Raw genomic sequence first — 22076 nt, 5'->3', positions numbered from 1 at the left:
CCATGTGCATGCACATATGAACTCTCTGGCAACATCCGCCCCTCTATTTTTATACCATATAAAACCCAAAAATATATTCTCTCTTACATACTGTGCAAATTATACTTCAGTGTTCCATGCCACAAGTTTCATATAGCAATATCTCTTTAGCAGCGTGGACAAGATACTTGAAATGGTTATTATATCCCTGCCCCAGAACACTGCACTGTCTTAGGGCATGATTTATCCAAATATCCTTCCCACACTACAGAAAAATCCTTTAATAAGTTTGGCCAAAAAACAATCGCAGCACAAGACAGTTAATTTGACTTATTCTAGGATACCCAGGCTAAGCTGACACAGTCCTGGTTTAACCTCACTCTATGCATGAAAATGTAGTTCTGTTTTCTCCTGTGAGAATCACAAGCCAGGCTTTCCAAGTTTGTACCGCCATGTTCTTATCAGAAAAATATACGGCCAGCCCAGAAGGGCAACTGACAGACAGGGGCGGATTCCCGATGATAAACATCAGGTCCAGAGTGTGTCCGGCTTTGTGTGTGGGAGATGCTATAATTTGCTGGAAACCTATGGTGTGGAGGGACTGAATGAGAGTTTCACATGACGCGGAGGGGGTAGGGAGTCTACATGGAGATTAAAGTCTCCGAGGATAATGGAGGGGATATCGGCTTTTATCCAGTCAACAATGAATTCAATTAGAGGTGAGGGGTTGGACTCGAGGCAGGTGGGAGGAGTGTATACTAGACAGATTTGCAATGCAGCTGACCTAAAGAGACCTATTTCAAGCTTGGGTGGGGTAGCTATGTGGATGGGTTTGAGGTTTAGATGTTTCTTGGCTGCCTCCTCCTCTTTTTTTGGGTCTGTGGATAGAGAAGATTTCATAAGAGGAGGTAGGGAGTTGGTTAATGAGGACAGTGCAATTGTGCAATGGCTGCCCTCGACTTTACTTCCTCCAAAGTCGTCGAAAACATCCTCAGAAAACTTAAACCAGCCTCTCATCCCAATGACACCATCCCTTCTAAAGCCCTACTAGCCATTCCTAACGCCATAGCTAGAGCTATAGCAGTTATCAACTGCTCTCTCGCCCATGGGATTGTCCCAGACACACTCAAGCATGCTGAAGTCAAACCCCTCCTAAAGAAACCCTCCCTAGACCTGAAAGACCCCTCCAATTTCCGCCCAATCTCTAACCTCCCATTTATCGCCAAGCTAATGGAGAGAGTTGTTAATTCACAACTCATGGACTACCTTGAAAATCATGCGATCCTCCATGTCTCTCAATTTGGTTTCCGGAAACACGTCAACACTGAATCGCTACTCCTCTCCCTATCCGACCACCTCCTCAGAGGCATGGACAAAGGCCACAGCTACATCCTTGCCCTCCTCGATATTTCGGCAGCATTCGACACCATCAGCCATCATCACCTCCTGGCCTGTCTGGAAAGCATTGGCACCTCAGGCCTAGCCCTTGCCTGGTTCAAATCCTACCTCTCGAACAGAAAGTTCTCTGTTAAAATAGGTAACACCATATCCGCCCAGCATCCCTTACAACAAGGAGTCCCGCAAGGCTCATCACTTTCATCCACCCTCTTTAACTTCTACCTTACTCCACTCTGCCAGCTCCTCTCTGATCTTAAACTTAAGTTCTATCTCTATGCTGATGATGTCCAGATCATCATTCCTATTCACAACTCCATCTCTGATGCCCTAGAGCACTGGGAAAACTCCCTACTCACCAACCTCCACCTTGCTCTCAATACGAATAAAACTGAATGCCTACTTATCTCCTCCCACTCCTCCCCCTCACTGTCTTAAGGACCCCAAGCTTAACCTCCTTACAGCGCAACCATTTGTAAAGGACCTTGGAGTTCTCCTTGATCACCAATTAAGCATGAAGAATTATGTTAATTCCATTCTTAAAGCAGGTTTTTTCAAACTCAACGTACTTAAAAACTCAGACCACTACTATACACCCAAGACTTCTGGCACAGTGATCCAAGCCACCATCTCTTCCAAATTGGACTACTGTAACGCTCTCTTCCTAGGGCTCCCCCACTCCACGATAAAACCACTACAAATGTTACAAAATGCTACAGCAAGACTCATCGCAAACACCCGTAAACATGAACATATCACTCCCATCCTCAGAGATCTACACTGGCTCCCAATACTCTCCCGCATTCACTACAAAACTCTGACCATAGTACTTAAATCCTTTCACGCCCACAACTCCAAATGGCTTGACATTCCTTTCAATGCTCCCCAGTCTACCCGACCTACCAGAACCGCCAACAAAGGCACCCTACTTGTACCCTCACTGAAAATAGCCCATCTCTCCTCTACATGCGACCGTGCCCTCTCAATTGCTGGCCCCACTCTCTGGAACTCCCTGCCCCCTAACCTGTGCCTTGAACCATGTGTGATCAAATTTAAAAAGAAGTTAAAAACTTGGTTATTTAAACGAGCCTATGCAACTTGTCATCCCATGCGCCACTACATGGTGATTATACATTCCTTATGTTAAGGACCTTGTTGTTTTGTTAATCTATATTTCCACGCTGCACTTTGTTACCCCCCTCCCATTTACTTTTCCCCGTTAACATGTATTTTCCAGCTTAATTGTTCGAATGCAAACAGGTATTATGTCCTACTAATACCGGTATATAAAAGTTTCTAACTAACTCACAGGTCGATACTGTAACGTGCGGTTGAAGATTTCCCGTCTGTAACGTGCTGGGAGCGCACAATTCGGACGCGTAAGGCGATCCAGCGATACAGTCTCCAGTTTCACGCGTCCTTAGCGCTTCTTAAAACAGAAGCATAACCCTTTCCGCACGCAGCATGTATATATGTAAATGAACGAATTAGCTGTATAATGAAGGAATTAGCTATTCCCCTCCGATACTGTGATGCGCGCTCAGATTATCTCCTTTGTAACCCGCTATTTTGCCGCGTCCTTAACCTGTTAGTTTACCGCCTACCCTCTACTTGGTGTTAGTGTGGTGTTCGAAAATTAAAACGGGAATAAAGTGTAAAAAATGGGGGTAAAACCAAAGGGAGTAAAGTGTAAAAAACATTGCAGCGTAAGTTGTTTATATATATGTATAAATACCTGTCACTTTCCGAATCCCTCCAGCGTGCGGTCATCGAGGCGGCGGCGGGAGCCGGGCGGATGGGCGCCCGTTCATCCAGGCGGCGGCGGCGGGAGCTGGCGAGCGGGTGGGCGTGCGTTGGATCCAGCGGCGAAAGCGGCCTCCGGCTCCCTCTGCCTGGATGAATGCACGGCCCCCGCCGGCAGTGAATGAATGCCCGTGCGATTTCGGCGCTCAAGGCAGTCACATGCCGTGACGTCATGCCTTGAGCGCCGAAATCGCACGGGCATTCATTCACTGCCGGTGGGGGCCGTGCATTCATCCAGGCAGAGGGAGCCGGAGGCCGCTTTCGCCGCCGGCTCCCTCTGCCTGGATGAATGCACGCCCACCCGGCCGCCTTGAGCGCCGAAATCGCACGGGCATTCATTCACTGCCGGAGGGGGCCATGCATTCATCCAGGCAGAGGGAGCCGGCGGCGAAAGCGGCCTCCGGCTCCCTCTGCCTGGATGAATGCACACCCACCCGGCCGCCTTGAGCGCTGAAATCGGGAGGAGAGGAGAAGGGACTACCGTAGCAGGCCCGAGCCTTACTACTTTTTCGGTTTTTGGGTTTTTTTGCTTCAGGAGGAGGGGACAGGACTGGGGCTGCACCGGAGACCGGACGGGGCCAGGGCAGGTGAGTGGGGGCTGGGGGAAGGTTTGCCGAGCTTCGGGGAACATAACTGTCCACTTCCTGGTACCTGTCATTTCAAATGTCATTTGAAATGACAGATACCAGCACGGCCGTGAAGCGTTAGGCCCGCGAACCCAGGATACTGTATAGCGCTCTATACAGTAAAATGGGTTGCGCGGGCCTAACGCTTGCCTAACGCTTCGCAGCCGCGGCTTGCATTTGCATGCAATTTGAAGAGAGTATCGAGCGGTAGGTGAAGAGAACTGTGCGTGCGGGGAACGAGGGTGCGCCTGACACTGCCGCACTGTTTCTACCGCGGCCTTAGAGTATCGATCTGTAACTAAATAAATAAAGAATGCCATATAGAGAAAATGAACCTGCTTGAAGGTCTGGGCTACCTTTTCCCCACAGCTGACCCCTACAGGTTCTAAATCTGAGAGTGAACTTACCACCAAGTGCTCCTCCATGCCTGGATTCCTCCTTTCCTGGCTACTTGGCTTCTTCTGTTCATTTTCATCTGGTAGGTTCTCCTCTCTCTCTTGCTCAGCTTCTTCAAACTCATCTTCTCCTTGGTTGTTTGGATCATCAGCTGGATTCACCTCCTCTGCAGCAGCCTCCTGCAACAGGAAATAGCCCAGGGATTGACTCAAACTTCAAAATAAAATTACATTGGGGATTTTATGGTCATTCCTTTTACTTCTGGTTACATATAGTAATCCAAATATATAAAACTCTGCTATTCGGAGACCGTTCAGATCATTAGTGCAATCTTGTCATCATAATTTTATAATTCATGCAACCTACAGCAGGAGGTTTCAACCATCATTTGGAGACCAATTGGCTAACCAAAGGTGGGCCTGTGAAGTAAGCCAGTAATTTTCAAACTGAATATCCTTAATGAATATGCAAGAAATATATATGCAGTCTGCAGGTGGGGTATGAAATCTCTCTCAAGAAGGAGAAATTACTACTTACCTGATAATTTGCTTTCCTCTAAGGAAGGCAGGCCAATCCACATTAGTAGGTTATGCAACCCTACCAGCAGTTGAAGATGGAGTAAAGCTGACGTCACTGACATATAGCCCTGCCCCGAAATCAACTCGCCAGTATTCTCTAGAAAAGCTAAACTGTGGATAAACTGATTATATTTGAACATGACTATTAACAGTCAACTACCTTTGCTTCCAACCAATTGGGAACACTGAGCTTAGCCTAAAAGAATTAACATGCACTAATCTTAGAGGCTGATTATGTTACTTACCAGTCTTTCAAACGAATGAACAAACACACTTTGCATTACCCACATATAATAGACAAACTAAAAGCAATTAGGCAGCCCAGGGCAGGTCATGGATTGGTCTGCATTCCTTACAGGAAAGGAAATCATCAGGTAAGTAGCAATTTCACCTTCCTCTACACTCAGGCAGGCCAATCCACCAAAGCTACTCCCCCAAAAGGGGGGAGGGAGAGGGGAGGAGACTGCCCACAGTCCTGTCAACACTGCAAGTGCATAGGCCATGTCCTCCTGGACCTAAATGTTCAAGCGGTACTGCTTGGAGAATGTGTGAAAGGAGGACCATGTCACTCTCAGCAAATCGACAGGGACAACTGAAGCTCCGCCCACATTTCCGCCTGAGGCCTAGTGGAATGCGCCCTGTCCATGCAATGGGACATTTGCATCCACACAGGCGAACGTCATTGTTCTTTTACCCAACGGGGTGTAGTTGCTCACATCACCGCTTTACCTTGGTTACTTCCACCATGGAGCACACAGTCGATCAGACTTCCTCAAAAGACATAGTAATCTTTAAGTGCCACATCAGATGCCACTTGACATTCAAGACATGCAACAGAGAATAATCACGGTGATCTCTATTCATGTCCAGGGTGGGCAGGGAAATAAATTAATTCAAATGAAACTCCGAAACCATTTTCGGCAAAAAAAGAAGCTGTACTGCTCCTGGAGTCATTCGTAGAAACTGCTCACATCAAGAAAGAGCTTGCAGCTCACAGACCTGACATGCCTAACAGATTGCTACCAGAACAACAGTTTTCAAGGTGAGTGGTTGCAAAGAGACCACTCAGTGGCCGAAAAGTAGGACCTGCTAAAAATAAATAAATAAATAAATAAATAAATAAATAAAAAGGAAGACTTGATTAAGGTCTCAAAGAGGCACTAGTAGTCACAAGGGAGTACGTAGCTGCTTAACTCTCTTCAAAAACACATCTGGATAGGAAGACAATGTTCCACCATTGACTAGCCTCCTCTAACAAGCGAGAGCTACTACCTGCACCTTCGGAGTGTTAAGGGTCAAGCCTTTAAGCAAGCCTTCCTGTAAAAATGCCAGTCCCAGCGGAATTTCATCTTTGAGAGGATGAGAATTTCGCTCCTCACACCAGTTCTCAAACACTCACTAAACTAACATAAGCTAGCAATGTGGAAAATGCCCTGGTCTGAGCAAAACAGAAATCATAAGAACATGCCATACTGGGTCAGACCAAGGGTCCATCAAGCCCAGCATCCTGTTTCCAACAGTGGCCAATCCAGGCCATAGGAACCTGGTAAGTACCCAAAAACTAAGTCTATTCCATGTTACCGTTGCTAGGAATAGCAGTGGCTATTTTCTAAGTCAACTCAATTAATAGCATGTAATGGACTTCTCCTCCAAGAACTTATCTAATCCTTTTTTAAACACAGCTATACTAACTGCACTAGCCACATCCTCTGGCAACAAATTCCAGAGCTTTATTGTGCGTTGAGTGAAAAAGAACTTTCTCCGATTAGTTTTAAATGTGCCACACGCTAACTTCATGGAGTGCCCCCTAGTCTTTCTATTATCCGAAAGAGTAAATAACCGATTCACATCTACCCGTTCTAGACCTCTCATGATTTTAAACACCTCTATCATATCCCCCCCCCCCCCTCAGCCGTCTTCTCCAAGCTGAAAAGTCCTAACCTCTTTAGTCTTTCCTCATAGGGGAGCTGTTCCATTCCCCTTCTTTTTGTAGCCCTTCTCTGTACCTTCTCCATCGCAATTATATCTTTTTTGAGATGCGGCGACCAGAATTGTACACAGTATTCAAGGTGTGGTCTCACCATGGAGCGATAGAGGCATTATGACATTTTCTTTTTTATTCACCATTCCCTTTCTAATTCCCAACATTCTGTTTGCTTTTTTGACTGCCGCAGCACACTGAACCGACGATTTCAATGTGTTATCCACTATGTCGCCTAGATCTCTTTCTTGGGTTGTATGGAACCTAACATTGTGTAACTATAGCATGGGTTATTTTTCCCTATATGCATCACCTTGCACTTATCCACATTAAATTTCATCTGCTATTTTGATGCCCAATTTTCCAGTCTCACAAGGTCTTCCTGCAATTCATCACAATCTGCTTGTGATTTAACTACTCTGAACAATTTTGTATCATCCGCAAATTTCCATGTCCTCAAAGGCCTGCTTAAGGATAGCCTCAATCCTCCTATCCTGAACATCTTTTAAAGCTGCCCCTCCTTCCACTGGAATGGTGGTTCACTTGGGAACAGCATATACGAAGGTATCGCAACTGATCCCTTGCCTTTGGATCCAAGGATACAACCTGCTAGAGCGTGCCCTCCTTTAAAACTTGCCTCCTGGGTGCTCCATTCAAAGTCAATCAACCTTGAATGGAGAGGAAAGGAACATGACACTTTGCATAAGGGGACCAATATGGGATTGTTCTTTTGCAAGCATGTAGCGTCACTCCCATCTATAGATAGCATCTTCAGGGTCTGAGTCAACAGGCTTGGCAACACATCTTTGTGGGAAAAAAATGGAGCAGTCTGATATGGTTCTAAATCAGATGGAATCTCTCCCTCTTTCAGAGGGGAGAAACCCAAGTCCCTATTGGAGTCATCCGAGTATCATGATCCAATCCCCCTGATCACCACCAGGTACAGCTTTTCCTGCGGTGCTGTACCTTCTTAGTAAGTTGCTTCACTTCTGCCAGGTGCCCCTGCAGAAAAGACTGCAGACCCTGTAAAAAATTCCACCCACGAAAAGGAGGATGAATCAATATTGGGGCCCATAGGCCCAAACGTGATACTCTCCAACCTCTCTTGGAGATGTCTCTGCCATTGGGAACAAGGGGGGGAGGGAACATATCTGCTGTCGCTTTCTGCCCCACTCCCCACCAGAGTCACCATAGTCTGAAGGGATAGCCCAACACTGGAAAAATCTTTAGTAGCAATTGCCTTGGGCAGCCAAACAGTGCTGACCAAAGGCGCAGAGAAAGCAATGGCTGGACTGTCCTTATATGGCAAGCCTCACAGACACATAGAAATGACGGCAGAAAAGGCCCAATGGACCATCCAGTCTGCCCAGCAAGTTTATGATAGCTTCTGATGAGCTATACAAGTCCCCCCATTCTTGTCAGTTTCCCAGACCACCAAAGTCAGGGCCTCTTGTTGGTTGCTGTTAGTGTCCCGTTCCCTGTGATACAAAAATCATTGTATCTGGATATCATCCAGAATCAATCCAGCTGGATTTCTAAGCGTCACCTCTTAAATCTGCCGTAGAAGCAGAGAGTAATGGAGTTGCATCAAGAGTTTCAGGCTTATTGGTTACCCCCTTGCTTATTTGTTTTCCCAGACTGTAAACTTCAATGTCCTAGTTGTTTGCTGTCTATATTTAATTCCCCTTTTCCTCCTTTTCCCCTGCCACTGAAGCACAGAGCAATGGAGTTGCATCAACAGTATGAAGGCATATTTGTTAAGGCTAGTAACCGCCACACCAGCAAGTTACCTCCATGCACTCATTTTATCATTTCTGTCCTTTAGCCTCTAGGGATCCCACAGTGTTTATCCCAAGCCCCTTTGAAATCTTTCACCATTTTTGTCTTCACTACCTCCTCTGGAAGGGCATTCCAGGCATCCACAACCCTCTCCATGAAGAAATATTTCCCGACGTTGGTTCTGAGTTGTCTTCCCTGGAGTTTCATTTTGTGACCCCTAATTCTACTGACTTCTTTCCTTATAGAAAAGGATTGTCGATTGTGCATCATTAAAACCTTTCAGGTATCTGAAGGTCTGTATCATATCTCCCCCGCACCTCCTCTCCTCCAGGGTATACATATTTAGGTCCTTCAGCCTCTCCTCATAAGTCATTTGATGGAGACCCCCACCATTTTGGTTGCCCTTCTCTGGACTGTCTCCATCCTATCTCTGTGCCTTTAGAGATATGGTCTCCAGAACTGAACACAGTACTCCAAGTGAGGCCTCACGAAGGACCTGTATAAGGGGATTATCACTTTTTTCTTTTTTACTCGTTATTCCTCTCTATGCAGCCCAGCATTCTTCTGGCTTTAGCTATCACCTTGTCACATTGTTTTGCTGTCTTCAGATCGCTAGACACTATCACCCCAGGTCCCTCTCCTGCTCCATGCACAACAACCCTTCATCCTCCATCACATACAGCTCTTTTGGATTACTGCACCCCAGATTGGCATTGAATCCCAGCTGCCATATCTTCGACCACTCTTCAAGCTTTCTTAAATCTCGTCTCATTCTCTCTACTCCTTCTGGCATGTCCACTCTGTTGCAGATCTTAGTATCACCTGCAAATAGATAAACTTTACCTCCTATTCCTTCCCTAACGTCGCTCACAAAGATACTGAACCCTTGTGGCACTCCACCGCTTTCTCCTCAGAGTACGTTCCATTCACCATCACACATTGTTTTCTGTCTGTTAACCAGGCCAGGTGCTTGGACCTTTTTGTCCCAGGCACCATAATCTTCCAGCACTGGGCTCTAGGTGGCCTCTTGCATGCCCACCAACAGTGACTGGGAATACACACGCAAATATCTGCCCAAGAGTAGGCTGCGGTCATATGCATACAAGTATCCCCGTGCGTAACTACATGCCCAAAAGTAGGCTGAGGTCATATGCTGTGTTGGATGAGAATGTGTACACACATTCTCATCCAACACAGCTGACAGAACCAAGCCTGAGGGATCAGGGCCTAGCCAAAGGCTGCTTAACCTGCCGAACCCAAGCTGCCTCCGCTCTATACTACTCCCCAGAGAAGTAAAAGGAAAAGGAGGTAAGAGAGAGGAGAGAGACAGAGCCACAAACACGGAGGAAAGAAGACCCAGTAAGGAAAAAAAAAGAGAGGGGAACAATCTTCCCTACTATTTTCTTACTTACCTTACCTGAGAGCTCAGCCCTCCTTGGCTGATAACACGATCAGGTCATCAGCTATTTGGGGGGGGGGGCACAAGCCTTCACCATTGAGTTCTCCCACAGCCTTTCCAATTTTTTTTTTTTTTAGGGAGATGCATGTCCCCCATCTGCTGGAAATGGAAAATACTGGTGGGCTGATGTCAGGGCAGGGCTATATGTCAATGACATCAGCGAGAGTGAGCTTTACTCCGCCTCCATCTGCTGTGGATTGGCATGCCTGAGTGCAGAGAAATATTCATATTATGTGTGTGTGTGGGGGGGGGGGGGGGGGGGGGGGGCCCTATCTACTTCCTCCCCTGCACCACCAACCCACCCATAAACCACCCTCCGATACTCACCCCCTGCTGCTTTTCAGCCTCTGGATCTTGTTCTTCATAAACCTTCACTATCTCGTCAACATTTTCAAGATGCTGGTGGTCCTCCCTTTCATATGCTGCCATTTAATTATACCAATTAAATACAAATTAACATAATGCTTCATACATATTCAGCACAACTGCTAAATTGACCGAGCCAGGTGCCATGGACACCTTGTGTACTAAAATACGAATCCCTTTCCCTAGCAAATGATGACAGAGTAGCTTAGGCTCTGTGGCACTGGTGCTATCCAAAGCGACAGCAAAAATAAATACAAAGGGAAAAAAAAAGGTGGTTTTGGCCATGTGCTCGCTGTCCCCACCTGCTGGCCATTCTCCCACACAGTCACTGACACCAAGTGTGCGTCTCTTTTCACAGAGTCAGTGCGGGCAATTCGCCGCCGGGACCCACAGGAAAAACATTATTCCATCAAAGCTACAAAAGTCAGCAACTCCATCAATGTCCATTGCTGCGATCCGACATTCACTGCTAAATTGTGGGATCAGCTGAAGGACTTGGAACCCAGCAGCCGATGCCCTCCCCCCACACACACCACTGTGAAGGCAGAGATGAGGGGGGATTTTTTTTTTGGGGGGGGGGGGCATTCAGCAATCCCTCCTAATCTCTTCTGCAGGTGTGTGGGTGTGCGCTGCTGTTTGCCACAACTGTGGCCGTGACTGGAGCGGGACTCCTCCCCATTGTACCCCTTCCTCCAAGATGTTCACTTTATCTTTTTATTTTACTTTTAACTTGGTGGTGATGGGGGGGGCAGTGCTGCACTACTATTCTGCACAATACTTTGCAGATGTGCAGGGGAGGGAAGGGGGGGCATGGTCTGCTGCCTTTACCTTCTAACCCATGTGCTCTCCTTTTGCTACAGCATCACCTCTTACCCCGTTCACCACCAGGGACCCAAGCTGTGCATCTCTCCATCTCTCTTCTCTGCTTCCGCCTCTTCCCTTTGTTGACATCTCTTTTCATTCCTTCTTAGCTTCTCACATCTTTCAGGTCCCTCCACCTACCCCTGCCCTCCATTTTCCTCTTGCTCCACTCCTCTTCTTTCTCCATCTTCACATTATTCCTCATCCCTATAGTGCCCATCCCCATCCCTCCACTTCTTACACACCTTGCCTTCACCAACCCTTCATTTTTCTCTGCATCTTTCTACAGCTTCCCCTGCCTCTTTACCCCCTCTTCTCCCCATCTGCCTTTGCCTCTTAGTCCCCCCTCTGCCAATATATGCCCCAGCCACCCCCCTGTATTCCCTCTCATTAGCACACAGACCACGAGAGTTCCTTCCTTCCTCTCCCCTAACCTAAAGTCAGGAATTCTCAGCCCCCTTAACCACCCCCCGCCTCCCTTCGAGGCGAGCCACAGGAGTAAGAATGCCAAGGACTGCCTGCAGGCAGAAGCACGGAGAGCAAGCTCAACCTAGGCCCCACCCTCCCAATGAGACTGCAGAAGGCGGCCAGAGAACTTACTCAGGCTCAGCTGATTGGCTGCAGGAGGCAAGTCGTTCGCATTGTAAAATAACCGTGCAATATTCATATCCGCGAAGGAGACCTGCTTACTCCTCTGAAGATAATCAGTTTGATGCTTTTACATAGGTTATGTTAATTGATTACTGTGTAGTCGCCAGTGTTTGGAGCTCTCTTTGATGTGCGTTCCTTGTTAATTTTATGAATGTATTTTTCGTAACTCACTTAGAATGGGTCATAGGTGCGATATAAATAGTTTCAATAAATAAATAAGCTGGTGAGAGGGCCTACACACAGGCTTGGCAGATTGGCTGCGGGAACTGGAAGGCCACCAAGCTGCGGACCTGTGCGGAGATGTGGCAGCTTGCGTGGGAGGGGCTGAAGTTTTGCACAGCTGCACACGCACAGGGAACATTATTCAAAACTGGTAGAAAAAAAAAAAAACGTTTAAATCTAGTGTTCAGCCCTCGACAGTTCAACTTCCCTCCCCAAACCCCCCCCAGAGATTTTGTGTTTTATTTGTCCTGTAAACATGAAAACCTCCTTTAGGCAGGGTTAAGAAAACTGGGAGGAGGCATAGTCACAAGACATTATTCTTTAGAATTAATGAAAAGTTCTCCGATTTCATAATAAACCCTTCCGTATCGCTCTCTGCCACCCAGGCAAAACAGTCACAGGTGACAAACAAAACCTCAGTTTCCCAACTCACCGCCTCCATCTTGGCCAGCCTGCTCTTCTTCACCTTGAACAATGTCATGATCCAGGGTATCATAAGGTGCCTGCTGCCTGCAAGGGGAAATGGCACAGGGATTATTCTACAGTTGTGAAGACCAAGTGAAAGGAACAGAAAGTAAGAAGAAAAAAAAAAAGAGGCTCCATAAAAAAAAAAGCAACCTTGAAAAAAACCATTCAGAACAAAATATTTTCAAAGAAAAATGAATCAAAGTTAATCCAGAAGCAAAATATAAAATGACTCACTTTTTTTTTTTTTTTTTAATATAAATAGGTGTCTGGTATTTGCATACTAATGCTCTAATATAGCCTTGGCGACAATATCAGCAATTAATAAAAGGGGTGTATTTCTGAGCTGGAGAGAAGAGTAAATTCCTCTTGCTAAGTTTAGCTGAGTACCCTCACACAGTGACCTCGTTACAGAACGTCTAGACAAAACCTCAATACGACAACCATTATTATTATTAAAGTATGAAAGGCAGGAAAAATAAGAAAAAAAAATTCCTACTAGCTGCATGGCACCCAGGATAGAAATGGTATCCTTCAGCACTAGGGCTAACAATGGTGGTAGTGATAGTGCAGACCCTTCAGATGAAGAGCTATAGGCCATGGTGACATTGCTCATGGAGCAACTGAAGCAGACCAACTACAGGAGTCAATGAAAAGGTTATACAGTTATGTGGACCTCTGAAGATAATGCACTGCAAACCTATGCCACAAACCCTATATTTGAATCACAAGGGTTCAGAAAGAGCACACCAAACAACTGAAAAAGGAATACTACCCATGGAAAAGCTGCAAAAAGCAACCGACCAAAATTTAAGATCTATAACAAAAAAAGATAAAGAAAAGAAGCATGTAAGCGATAACATTTTAAATTAAGAATGAGAGAGAGACCAAAAGAGGTGATTTGGAGAGAACAGCCAGAAGAGCATTAGAAGAAAGGCACTGGGACAATCAAGTAGCACCAGAATAAAGATACTGGAACAGCCAGAGCAGGTGGAGGTAGCAATGGGTGAGATACCAGCGAATGAAAACGGTGCGTGCAACATATGAGGATGAAAGCCATGCCAGACAGGCTGGGAATCAGCGACAAGGAAAGGCATGAGAGACAACCGGAGATGGAGGATGTGGCCTGCATGGAAATGGATATGGGGTCTGGGAGCGGGAGAAGGAAAGATTACCTAAGATAAATCTGACACCCAAAGTGTAAAAATAATAAAATCACACACACATCATATGAAAAAGACCAACAAGGTCAGAATCTGCATTCAGAGACCTCTCCTGATGCCACAGAAATAAACTGGATACAATACTGTAAAGTGAGGCACATTAGTGAGAAAGTCCCAAAAAGGACTCGAGGCAACTCCTTCTCCTTGGGAAAACACATAGATCACTCACTGCATTTAGCGGTGTCACCGGTAGACGAGCACATCAAAGAACTGAGAAACAATTAGAATAGATTCAAAAGCCGCAAGCCAGAATGGGCTGCCCTAGTAGAAGACTCTCTTAAATTCATATAATCTAACATCATATTGAAAATGGCAGCAGAAGCACAAAAGCTGTGGAGAGCGAGAGGCCAAAGCAATTTGACAGAAAACAGGGAAAGAACAGCAGTACAGTTAACATACCCTCAACCGAAGCAGAAACGCACCGAGATCTGGAGAAGTTTGAAAGGATTCCTTAGAGTACAAACAGGGAAGCAGAATGGCTAACCCAGCACGCAGAGGCTCCTCTTCCTCTCTACTGCCTACCATTCAAGCAGTTTCTAACCCAGTCACTTTACAGCCCATTCCCAGGGTCCTCTGTATTGCCTAGGCCACGTATAAACAATGTCAATGGCCTTACCAAAATCCAAGTACTCTAACCCGCACTCTCCCTTGATCCAACTCTCTGCTCACCTAATGAAAGACACTGATCAGATCTGGCTACCTCTGATAAAACCAAGCAACATCGAATCTGGTAAGCTGCCAAATCCCAGAAACTGCACTACCCTCTGGTTTAGTGGCAGATGCCTCTGTTTTACACCACCCACAGTGATTCATTCCAAGCATTTGAGATTTTTCTTCTTTATAGTGATGGGACTTTAAGACATTTTATTCAGAAACATATAATGCTATATTAAAAGCACAGCTTGGTGCCAAACATGAAAATATCACTCTTCATGTCAACTAAATAAAAAAAAAAATGTTTTTAATTTTTCTTCTTAAAACTGTTGCCTTCTTGGATTAACACTGGTTCAATTTAATTAACTTTTCTTTGAAAATATTTGTGCCCATCCTCTACTTTGGAGGGATAAAATAGGAAACCATTATTTTCTAGGGCTGGACTGCTGGAAGCGTGGATTTCTCCTACATCTTTTAAGTTAAATTAAAATATTCTTTACACTTTAGTATTTCAAAAAGCATTCAGGGGGGCTTGGGGGGGGGGGGTCCCAGCAACATTTTTCTTTTTGTCATCCAGATTGCATGAAAAGCAGTTCACAGACTGCACCAATGTAAATCATCCAGCCGTCTCTCAGATTTTCTGGGAACAGACACGCAAAAAACATACCCCAGGGTCATCACAAGATCAGGTAATTCTTTTGCTTTCAATTTAGCCGTTTACTGTGAAATATTCAATGAAAAATAGCTTGCGGGCATGCTTCTGCTGCCCAACACCAGAAATGCCAAAAGCCTGTTTGAGGTGGACCCTCCAGAAGAAGTTTGTACACTAAGAATTGCATGCACAAGATGAAGGCTGCAGCACAATTTTCAAGGACATCTGGTTGGAATTTCATGAAGTGAGATAAAACTAAAGTTGACGGTTTCCCAGCCATCTTTCTGCTCGTGACTTTTCATGGTAGCTGTTTGTTTGTTTTTTTTTTATTATTAAGGATCAACAAAAAAGGTGTTATGACAGCTTAGTACAATGTATGCTAAAACTCCGCCTTATAATTTTGAAGCACCTATTCACCTACGCAGCCACTGCTGACACCAACCTGAGGTTCAAAAAATTTGGGAGTCTCTTTTATTTATGGACATTGGATATTCCATCTTTTTACACCAGCGGCCTCAAGGCAGATTATAAAACAAATTTTAACAGTTAACATTCGTCAAATGTCATTTACAGTCACCGTTGAATCAAATTTATAACGGATATCATTAGCTTGACATGAACATTTGATCTCATTTGGCGGGTGCGCTGGGGTATGGTGGCAGAGAAACTCGTTAATGACCTGTCTTCACGTAGGTTTTTACAGATTTATTACCAAGGGTAATAGATCACACCTTTATAGTGACAACAAACTCAGCTTCCTAAAAAAAAAGAACATTTCTTAGAAAAAGGATCTTAATCAGTGCAGCTGTATTTACAGTTTTAGTTGCATAAAACCCACTGTGAGAACCTCACTTTCTCTGTGTTTCAGAATAAAACAAAACAGGGTGGGGCCCGAGCAGAGTCACGGATGCTAAAAGGAAAAGCGGCATGACCAGTTGCTGAGCATCACCATGTGTCCTCCTCCTACAACTCACTTCCAGTTCCAGATACAAGTGCAAAAACACACATACACCCCCGCCACCCACAAACATCAAACCTTAGCTGATTTCTGTGAAGTGGCTTCTCCTGGTATTCTCTTTGTCTCTGTGCTACAAGCTCTTGTTCTCGCACTCGCTGCTGCCTTAGTATACGCTCCTGCAACGCTTCCTGGCGTTCCTTCAGCTGGCGAGCTTCCTCGGCTCGCTGGGCTGCCAGCTGCTGTTGCTCCAGCTGCTCCTCATAGGCTGATTTGTTCTTCATGACTGGCTTTATAGTAGGAAATCTCTGCTCAAAAACAACAAAGATTGACGATGCAATATTTCTGAACTATGCTTGCCAATATGCTCTATGGTCCTAAGGGACAGATGGAGTCAGACGAGGTTTTGTCCCATTGTATTTACAGCTCCAATTTGTGTCAGGAAAGCACGACTACAAGTCCACAGATGAGGTGGGGTAAAGCCAAGGCTAGCTCCAGATTTCCCTTATTACACGAACCTTGTGGACAATCCTACTCAGGATAAAACTCACTACAATCGTTATCTAGAAAGGCGATAGATACCCCCATCCAGGTATCTTCCAGAGGTGATCATGGCCCATCACTAGATTTTAGTCATGCAATAAAATTCAATCCTGAGAGATGATGCACAAGTAGATCCAGAATGCGAACTTTTAATGTTGGATGACAGTGCCTTGTAAAAAAAAAAAAAAAATGTTCACACATTTGTACATTTTTCACATTTGACTGTCTATAAAATAGACATCAAAATACATTAAAACTAGTTTGTTTCACTGATCTCACAACATCCTCTACACTTCTATGAAGAGAACAATTTATAGAAATAGTCCAAAAGGATAAAAAAAAATACCAAAAGTTTAGACTGCATGTCTTCACACCTTTGTCATAGCAAACCAAACTCACGGTGGTTCATAAAATTGCCATAACAAGTGCTATAAGAAGTTAAATAAAGCCCATGAGTAACCCAGTCAAAAGCCCAGAGCTGAATCCAATAGAAAATCTCTGGCAGGATTTGAAGACTGCAGTCCAGATTATCCCCAGCATATCTCAAAGAGCTTAATCTCTTCTGCCAAAAAGAATGAGCAAAATCTACCTCATTCATGTCCATACTATGGACACGTATCCTAAATGACTCATGGCTTTTACTGCTGCAAAAAGGGCTGCCACAAGGACGGAGTCAAGGGGTGTAGAGAGTCATGCAATCAAGATTTTTTTGGCTCTTTTATTCTCCATTACTTCTTGAATATTGCTATAGTTTCACAATGAGGATGTTGTGTTGGTCAATGAAATCAACTATTTTTGATAGCAGAATGCGAAAAATGATTTTTTCAAGGCACTGTAATTGCTGTGATACAAAAATCATTGTATCTGGATATCATCCAGAATCAATCCAGCTGGATTTCTAAGCGTCACCTCTTAAATGTTATAACCTGTGGCGAATTAAAAGTAAGCATAGAGTTTGTCCACTACAGGCAACCATGGATCTATACTTGACGGTGACATCTTTCTACAATTTAACAGTAAAAATTTTAACATGCAACAGAATACCTCAGTAGCACACGCTAAGCAGAGGTACTGCAGAACAGAATCACATACACTGCAAAATTAATACCCCACAGACATGTCTGACGAGCAATGCTGCGAACAGCAGATTTGGAATAAAACATTAACTTCATTAGCTCAGTTATCATCCAAAATGAATGTTTAAATATGATTTTGGAAGACTGAATTACAGGGGTTTTTGCTTGAAAAAACCCCTCCAAATCCAAAGTCAGTTTTGACCACCAACCAATGACCTACTGAAGCAAGTTTAGGAGTTTCCATTTTGAAAAAAGCTAAAAATTTCCCAGTGGCTTAAAGTATGCACCATTATAGTTTCTTACTCTACCACTATTTAAGTCATACATATAAGACAATTCCACCATTGTCAAAAACAAGACTGCCATCAGAAACCATTCCCGAGTTCTAGCAGCAGTCCTGGCCCGGGAGAGAAGTGGATTCTTTTCAGGTTCCAATACTTTTTATCAGCCCAGCATAAGAATTATTTAAAAAGCTGATGCTATGCAGGAACTTTTGATCCCACAGCAATCCCTTGTTCAGACGTAACCCGTGTGGTTTTGAAAGCTCACATTCATCATCTTTGGAGAATTCTTATATTTTACCCTTAGTAGGATATTACAGCCTCTCATAAACCCTAGCAAAGATGGATGATTTCAGGCCCTGGCATCCTTTTAGATAAACATTGTGTTGTACTAGGATAGTGCAGATCTACGAGTTCATTTCTTACCGAGTTATAAATTATGGTACTGACCGTTCTAAACAGAACACACCGATCTGATGGATGCTAGAACAGAGAAGCATTCCTGCCCATTATCTCAACCATTCATTACCCAGAGTAGGGTAATGAATGGCGAGGACATTCACTGGCAACTCCAAAGGTAGTGCAGGGTCTTAAGTTTAGAACTGCATATACTAAATCATCCAAACTGATTCCTGGGACTCCCAGAGTCATTAATAGGGGAGTTTCATGTGCTAATCCACCTACTTAGCACTGTACCTTCCTAAGAGAGCTCCGAGACCAGTGAAAGGCTGCCTGTCTTAGCAACCAGCAAAGCTCCCTTACAAATGTTCTGCACCCAGTCAGGGGTCCCTAATTCCTCATTTCATGTTTTTGATCAGTCACAAATACTCTTCCCTTAACTTTCAAGCAAATAAAGACCAAATTTTGCTTTTTTCTTCTTTTCGTAAAAGGGAACATGCCATATACATGTAAATGGGTTCAGGAGCCCGACAAACAGGAATCATCTGGCAAGTTGTAAGGGTTGACCTTTATTTCGAAAATACAAGCATGTTATTTATGCAGGTTGGATAGGGAGATCAAATATTATAAAACTCTACTTTATTTTCCCCTGTGAAAAAAAAAAAGACACTAAAATTTAAAACCACTGTATTTTTAAAAGTCAAGTTAAATCAACTGGAGGGACAAGTGCCCCGACAGTACCTGAGAGCGCACCTGCTCCTCCAGAAGATTTGCCTCTTCCTGCTCTTGGCCATGGTCGCCGGCCTTGGGGTTCTCTTCAGCCTGTGCCTGCTGCTCCTCCTCTTGCACCTGGTCCTGCTCATCCACCAGGCGCTCGGGCCGCCCCACTTGCTCCATCTCCTCCTCTTCCAGTTCTCTCTTGTGCTCTTCTGCTTCCTCGGCCCGATGCTGGACGTCCGTTTCAGTGGGACTCTCCACCTCAGCCTCCCTTTTGGGCTGAGGAGGCAACTCTGCTTCCTCTGGCGCGTTGTGGAAGTGGATATTCCCAGGCTCAGCTTTTACCTCTTGCTTCTGTGGTTTCCTCTCATTCTGTGAAAGCCAGGTGGGAGGCAGCAGGATTAGATCACAAATTCATATAAATGAAAAATAAAAAGAAGTCCTAACCATGCCCTTAAAGTTCAAGCTGTTCCCAAATTTTATCTGATGTGTTCAACAATCTGCTGCTGATTTTAAACCGTTCCGGGAGAGTGGCTGCTTATTTCCCAGAAAAACCGAATAGATGGGAATACAGTTTTATTTTATATCTATTCCAAATTTGCCATGTGCCAGCTAGAGTTGCAGAAATAGTAGCAATTAAGTGGGGGTTACTGTAAAATTGTTACGTGCCATTTTATTGGCATACGGTAATACAAGAGGTGGGGGCTTGAAATGCAGCACGAACCAAAGGCCCCAGATAATCCCGTTTTCAGCAGTCAGGCATGACCGATCATTCATCAACTGATTATCCTTTTACCTCAAGCGGCTCTGCAATCGCTGCATTTCTCTGCCGTGCTGCGGAATCACTAGGCACGGAGGGTGTAGTCGGTAGAGGCTGCTGCTTTTCTGTTTCCCGAAGACTCGGCATTTTCTTAAGGGTATCTTTCAATTGTTTATATTCCTCTACCTGGCTCTAGGAAAAAAAACCCAAAAAACCCCCACGAACAGCTCATCAGTCACACCTCTAAATTAGTCACATAACCATAATCACAAACCAAATTGGGATTTTCCCCATGCGGTCATTTGGGACGTCTTCAAAATCATGTCAGGCACCATGCAAGGGTAGAGACGCATTCCATGCAGTAAGTACTTCTGATTTCCTGGAAACCCATGCCCTTCGCCTTGCAGAAGAAAGCCTGTACCGTGCATAACATGGGAACTTCTCAGAAGGTTTTATTTCCATGCCAAACACAAAAGGTACAACTGTCAAAAGGATTACGGCTCTGGAAATTGAGGCAGCCAACATAAATGAGGCGAGAGGATGGCTTCAGAAGTTCTGTAATGGAGTGGGGGTCCCTGCTGCACGGAGGCCTTGCTGCCTTTTAGAATTCTTTTCGTTTCCAAGTGTCTGATGGGAATTGATGGGGGGTGGGCGGGATAAGAATATTAAACCAGAAAGAAAAAAAAAAACCCCAAAAAACCTGGCCTGGAAGCAGGCCGAGCCAGGCCTGGTTCTGTCCCACTGCTTGTAAGGACTCAGCATTTCACTAATTGAAAAGGTAGCAGCAAATCTATCCCTGCAGTGAGACAAACTGGGAAAATACAAACAAAAAACCCCCAAAAAACCCAAAAACCAGCTTGGTCTACTTTTGATGACCTGCGGACATGTGGCGCATCTAAATAACTGTTCTAAGCTACTAGCCTCCACCCAATGACAATTGCTTCCAACTGTGGACAGCCGAAAGAAAAGCCTGGAGAACGCAAGCAAACCAACGTCAAACAGGCTGTACGGAAAGAGAACATTATTAGCAAGAGAAGGCTGAAGACGGACAACGGCTTTCGCGGTAAGAGCCGGTTTTTCTCAGTCAGTGCATTCTAACAGAGCTGTTAAGAACAAGCAGCAATTTGCATTGCCAGAAAATTTATTAGCAGCCGCCCTCGTGGAACGCAGTGCTCCCCTGCCAACCCTTATTTTCTTCAGCACACAAAAAAAAAAAAAAAAAAAAAAAAAAGCGAACCAGCCCAAGCAGAGCACTTGGAAAGGAGACCTCCAGGAAAGCAGCGGTTCCATGTGAGCAAGCAAAAGGCTGCATGCATGCCGTGGGATGAAGGGAAGCGATCCAGCAAATGCTGCTTCTGACCTGTGCAGCCGCTAGCGCACTCTTGTGGTCTTCCAAAGTCAATAAAACTTGATCATGTTGAGACCGCAAGCCCTTATGCTGTTGCTATTATAAAAGAACATTGTTTATGTTGTGATTCAAATTCTCCCCCCCGCCCCCGAGGGGTGGGGGAAAGCGTGAAAAAGTTGGTTTTCCTTTTTCAAACCTTATAAAATCATGATAATCTCCACACTGATAAACAGTTTAAACTAGCATCAATTTAATTCACATTTTATACAGCTCAGTCATTGCTCTTTGTTTATAGCGTCCTTATTCTGCTGACTCCGTGCCACTGCTGAAAGGATTATACTCTGTTCAAGCTACTGGTGCTTACAGCCAGCCAGACATATACCCTATCTCATATAACCACAAAATGCTTTGGACCTAAAGTCCCCCTGATAGACAGGACTGGAAAAAATCTTGGAAGCCAAGTCATTTGAGAGCCTAAAATTCAGAAAATTAAAGAAAAAAAAAAAAGAAAAAAAAAAAGGCAAAACCAAAAAATATAAAGACAAAAGACGGCAAATTTTAAAGTAAAATTTAAAAGGAGATATACAATCTCTGCACAAATTTATTTTTTGTTCATTTAAGGTTATATGTGCAGGCAGTCAAAAAAAAAAAAATCCACTCTTTATCAACACTGAACAAGGTGCGTGTTCAAATATCCAAAGAAATGTTATACTCATTTGAATTCCAATGAGGTGGCCAAAAATTGTAGGCTCAGCCTCACATCCACGATGAAGAGCGTCATGATTAAAGCAACATTCCAAGCACTGACGATATGAGATGGAGAAATTACTTACCTGATAATTTCGTTTTCCTTAGTGTAGACAGATGGACTCAGGACCAATGGGTATAGTGTACTCCTGATAGCAGA

General features: G+C 44.6%; 1 protein-coding gene across 4 annotated transcripts in view; it reads right to left on the bottom strand.

Annotated features, from left to right (window-relative positions):
- GOLIM4 (golgi integral membrane protein 4) overlaps positions 1-22076 on the bottom strand; it is a 105660-nt gene that overhangs the window by 4944 nt on the left and 78640 nt on the right. For 3 of the 4 annotated variants that reach the window (XM_029615587.1, XM_029615586.1, XM_029615585.1), the window contains 7 exons: positions 21182-21265; positions 19858-20013; positions 19086-19433; positions 16127-16353; positions 12530-12606; positions 10324-10418; positions 4211-4378 (listed from right to left, as the gene is read on the bottom strand). In XM_029615587.1, coding sequence (XP_029471447.1) covers positions 4211-4378; positions 10324-10418; positions 12530-12606; positions 16127-16353; positions 19086-19433; positions 19858-20013; positions 21182-21265 — 1155 coding nt within the window. The remainder of the gene's footprint in view (positions 1-4210; positions 4379-10323; positions 10419-12529; positions 12607-16126; positions 16354-19085; positions 19434-19857; positions 20014-21181; positions 21266-22076) is intronic. The other variant, XM_029615588.1, reaches the window with a different exon arrangement.

This window comes from Rhinatrema bivittatum, chromosome 9 (genome assembly GCF_901001135.1).
Source record: "Rhinatrema bivittatum chromosome 9, aRhiBiv1.1, whole genome shotgun sequence".
Classification (NCBI taxonomy): domain Eukaryota; kingdom Metazoa; phylum Chordata; class Amphibia; order Gymnophiona; family Rhinatrematidae; genus Rhinatrema; species Rhinatrema bivittatum.
This window is presented reverse-complemented; position numbering and strand designations above follow the sequence as displayed.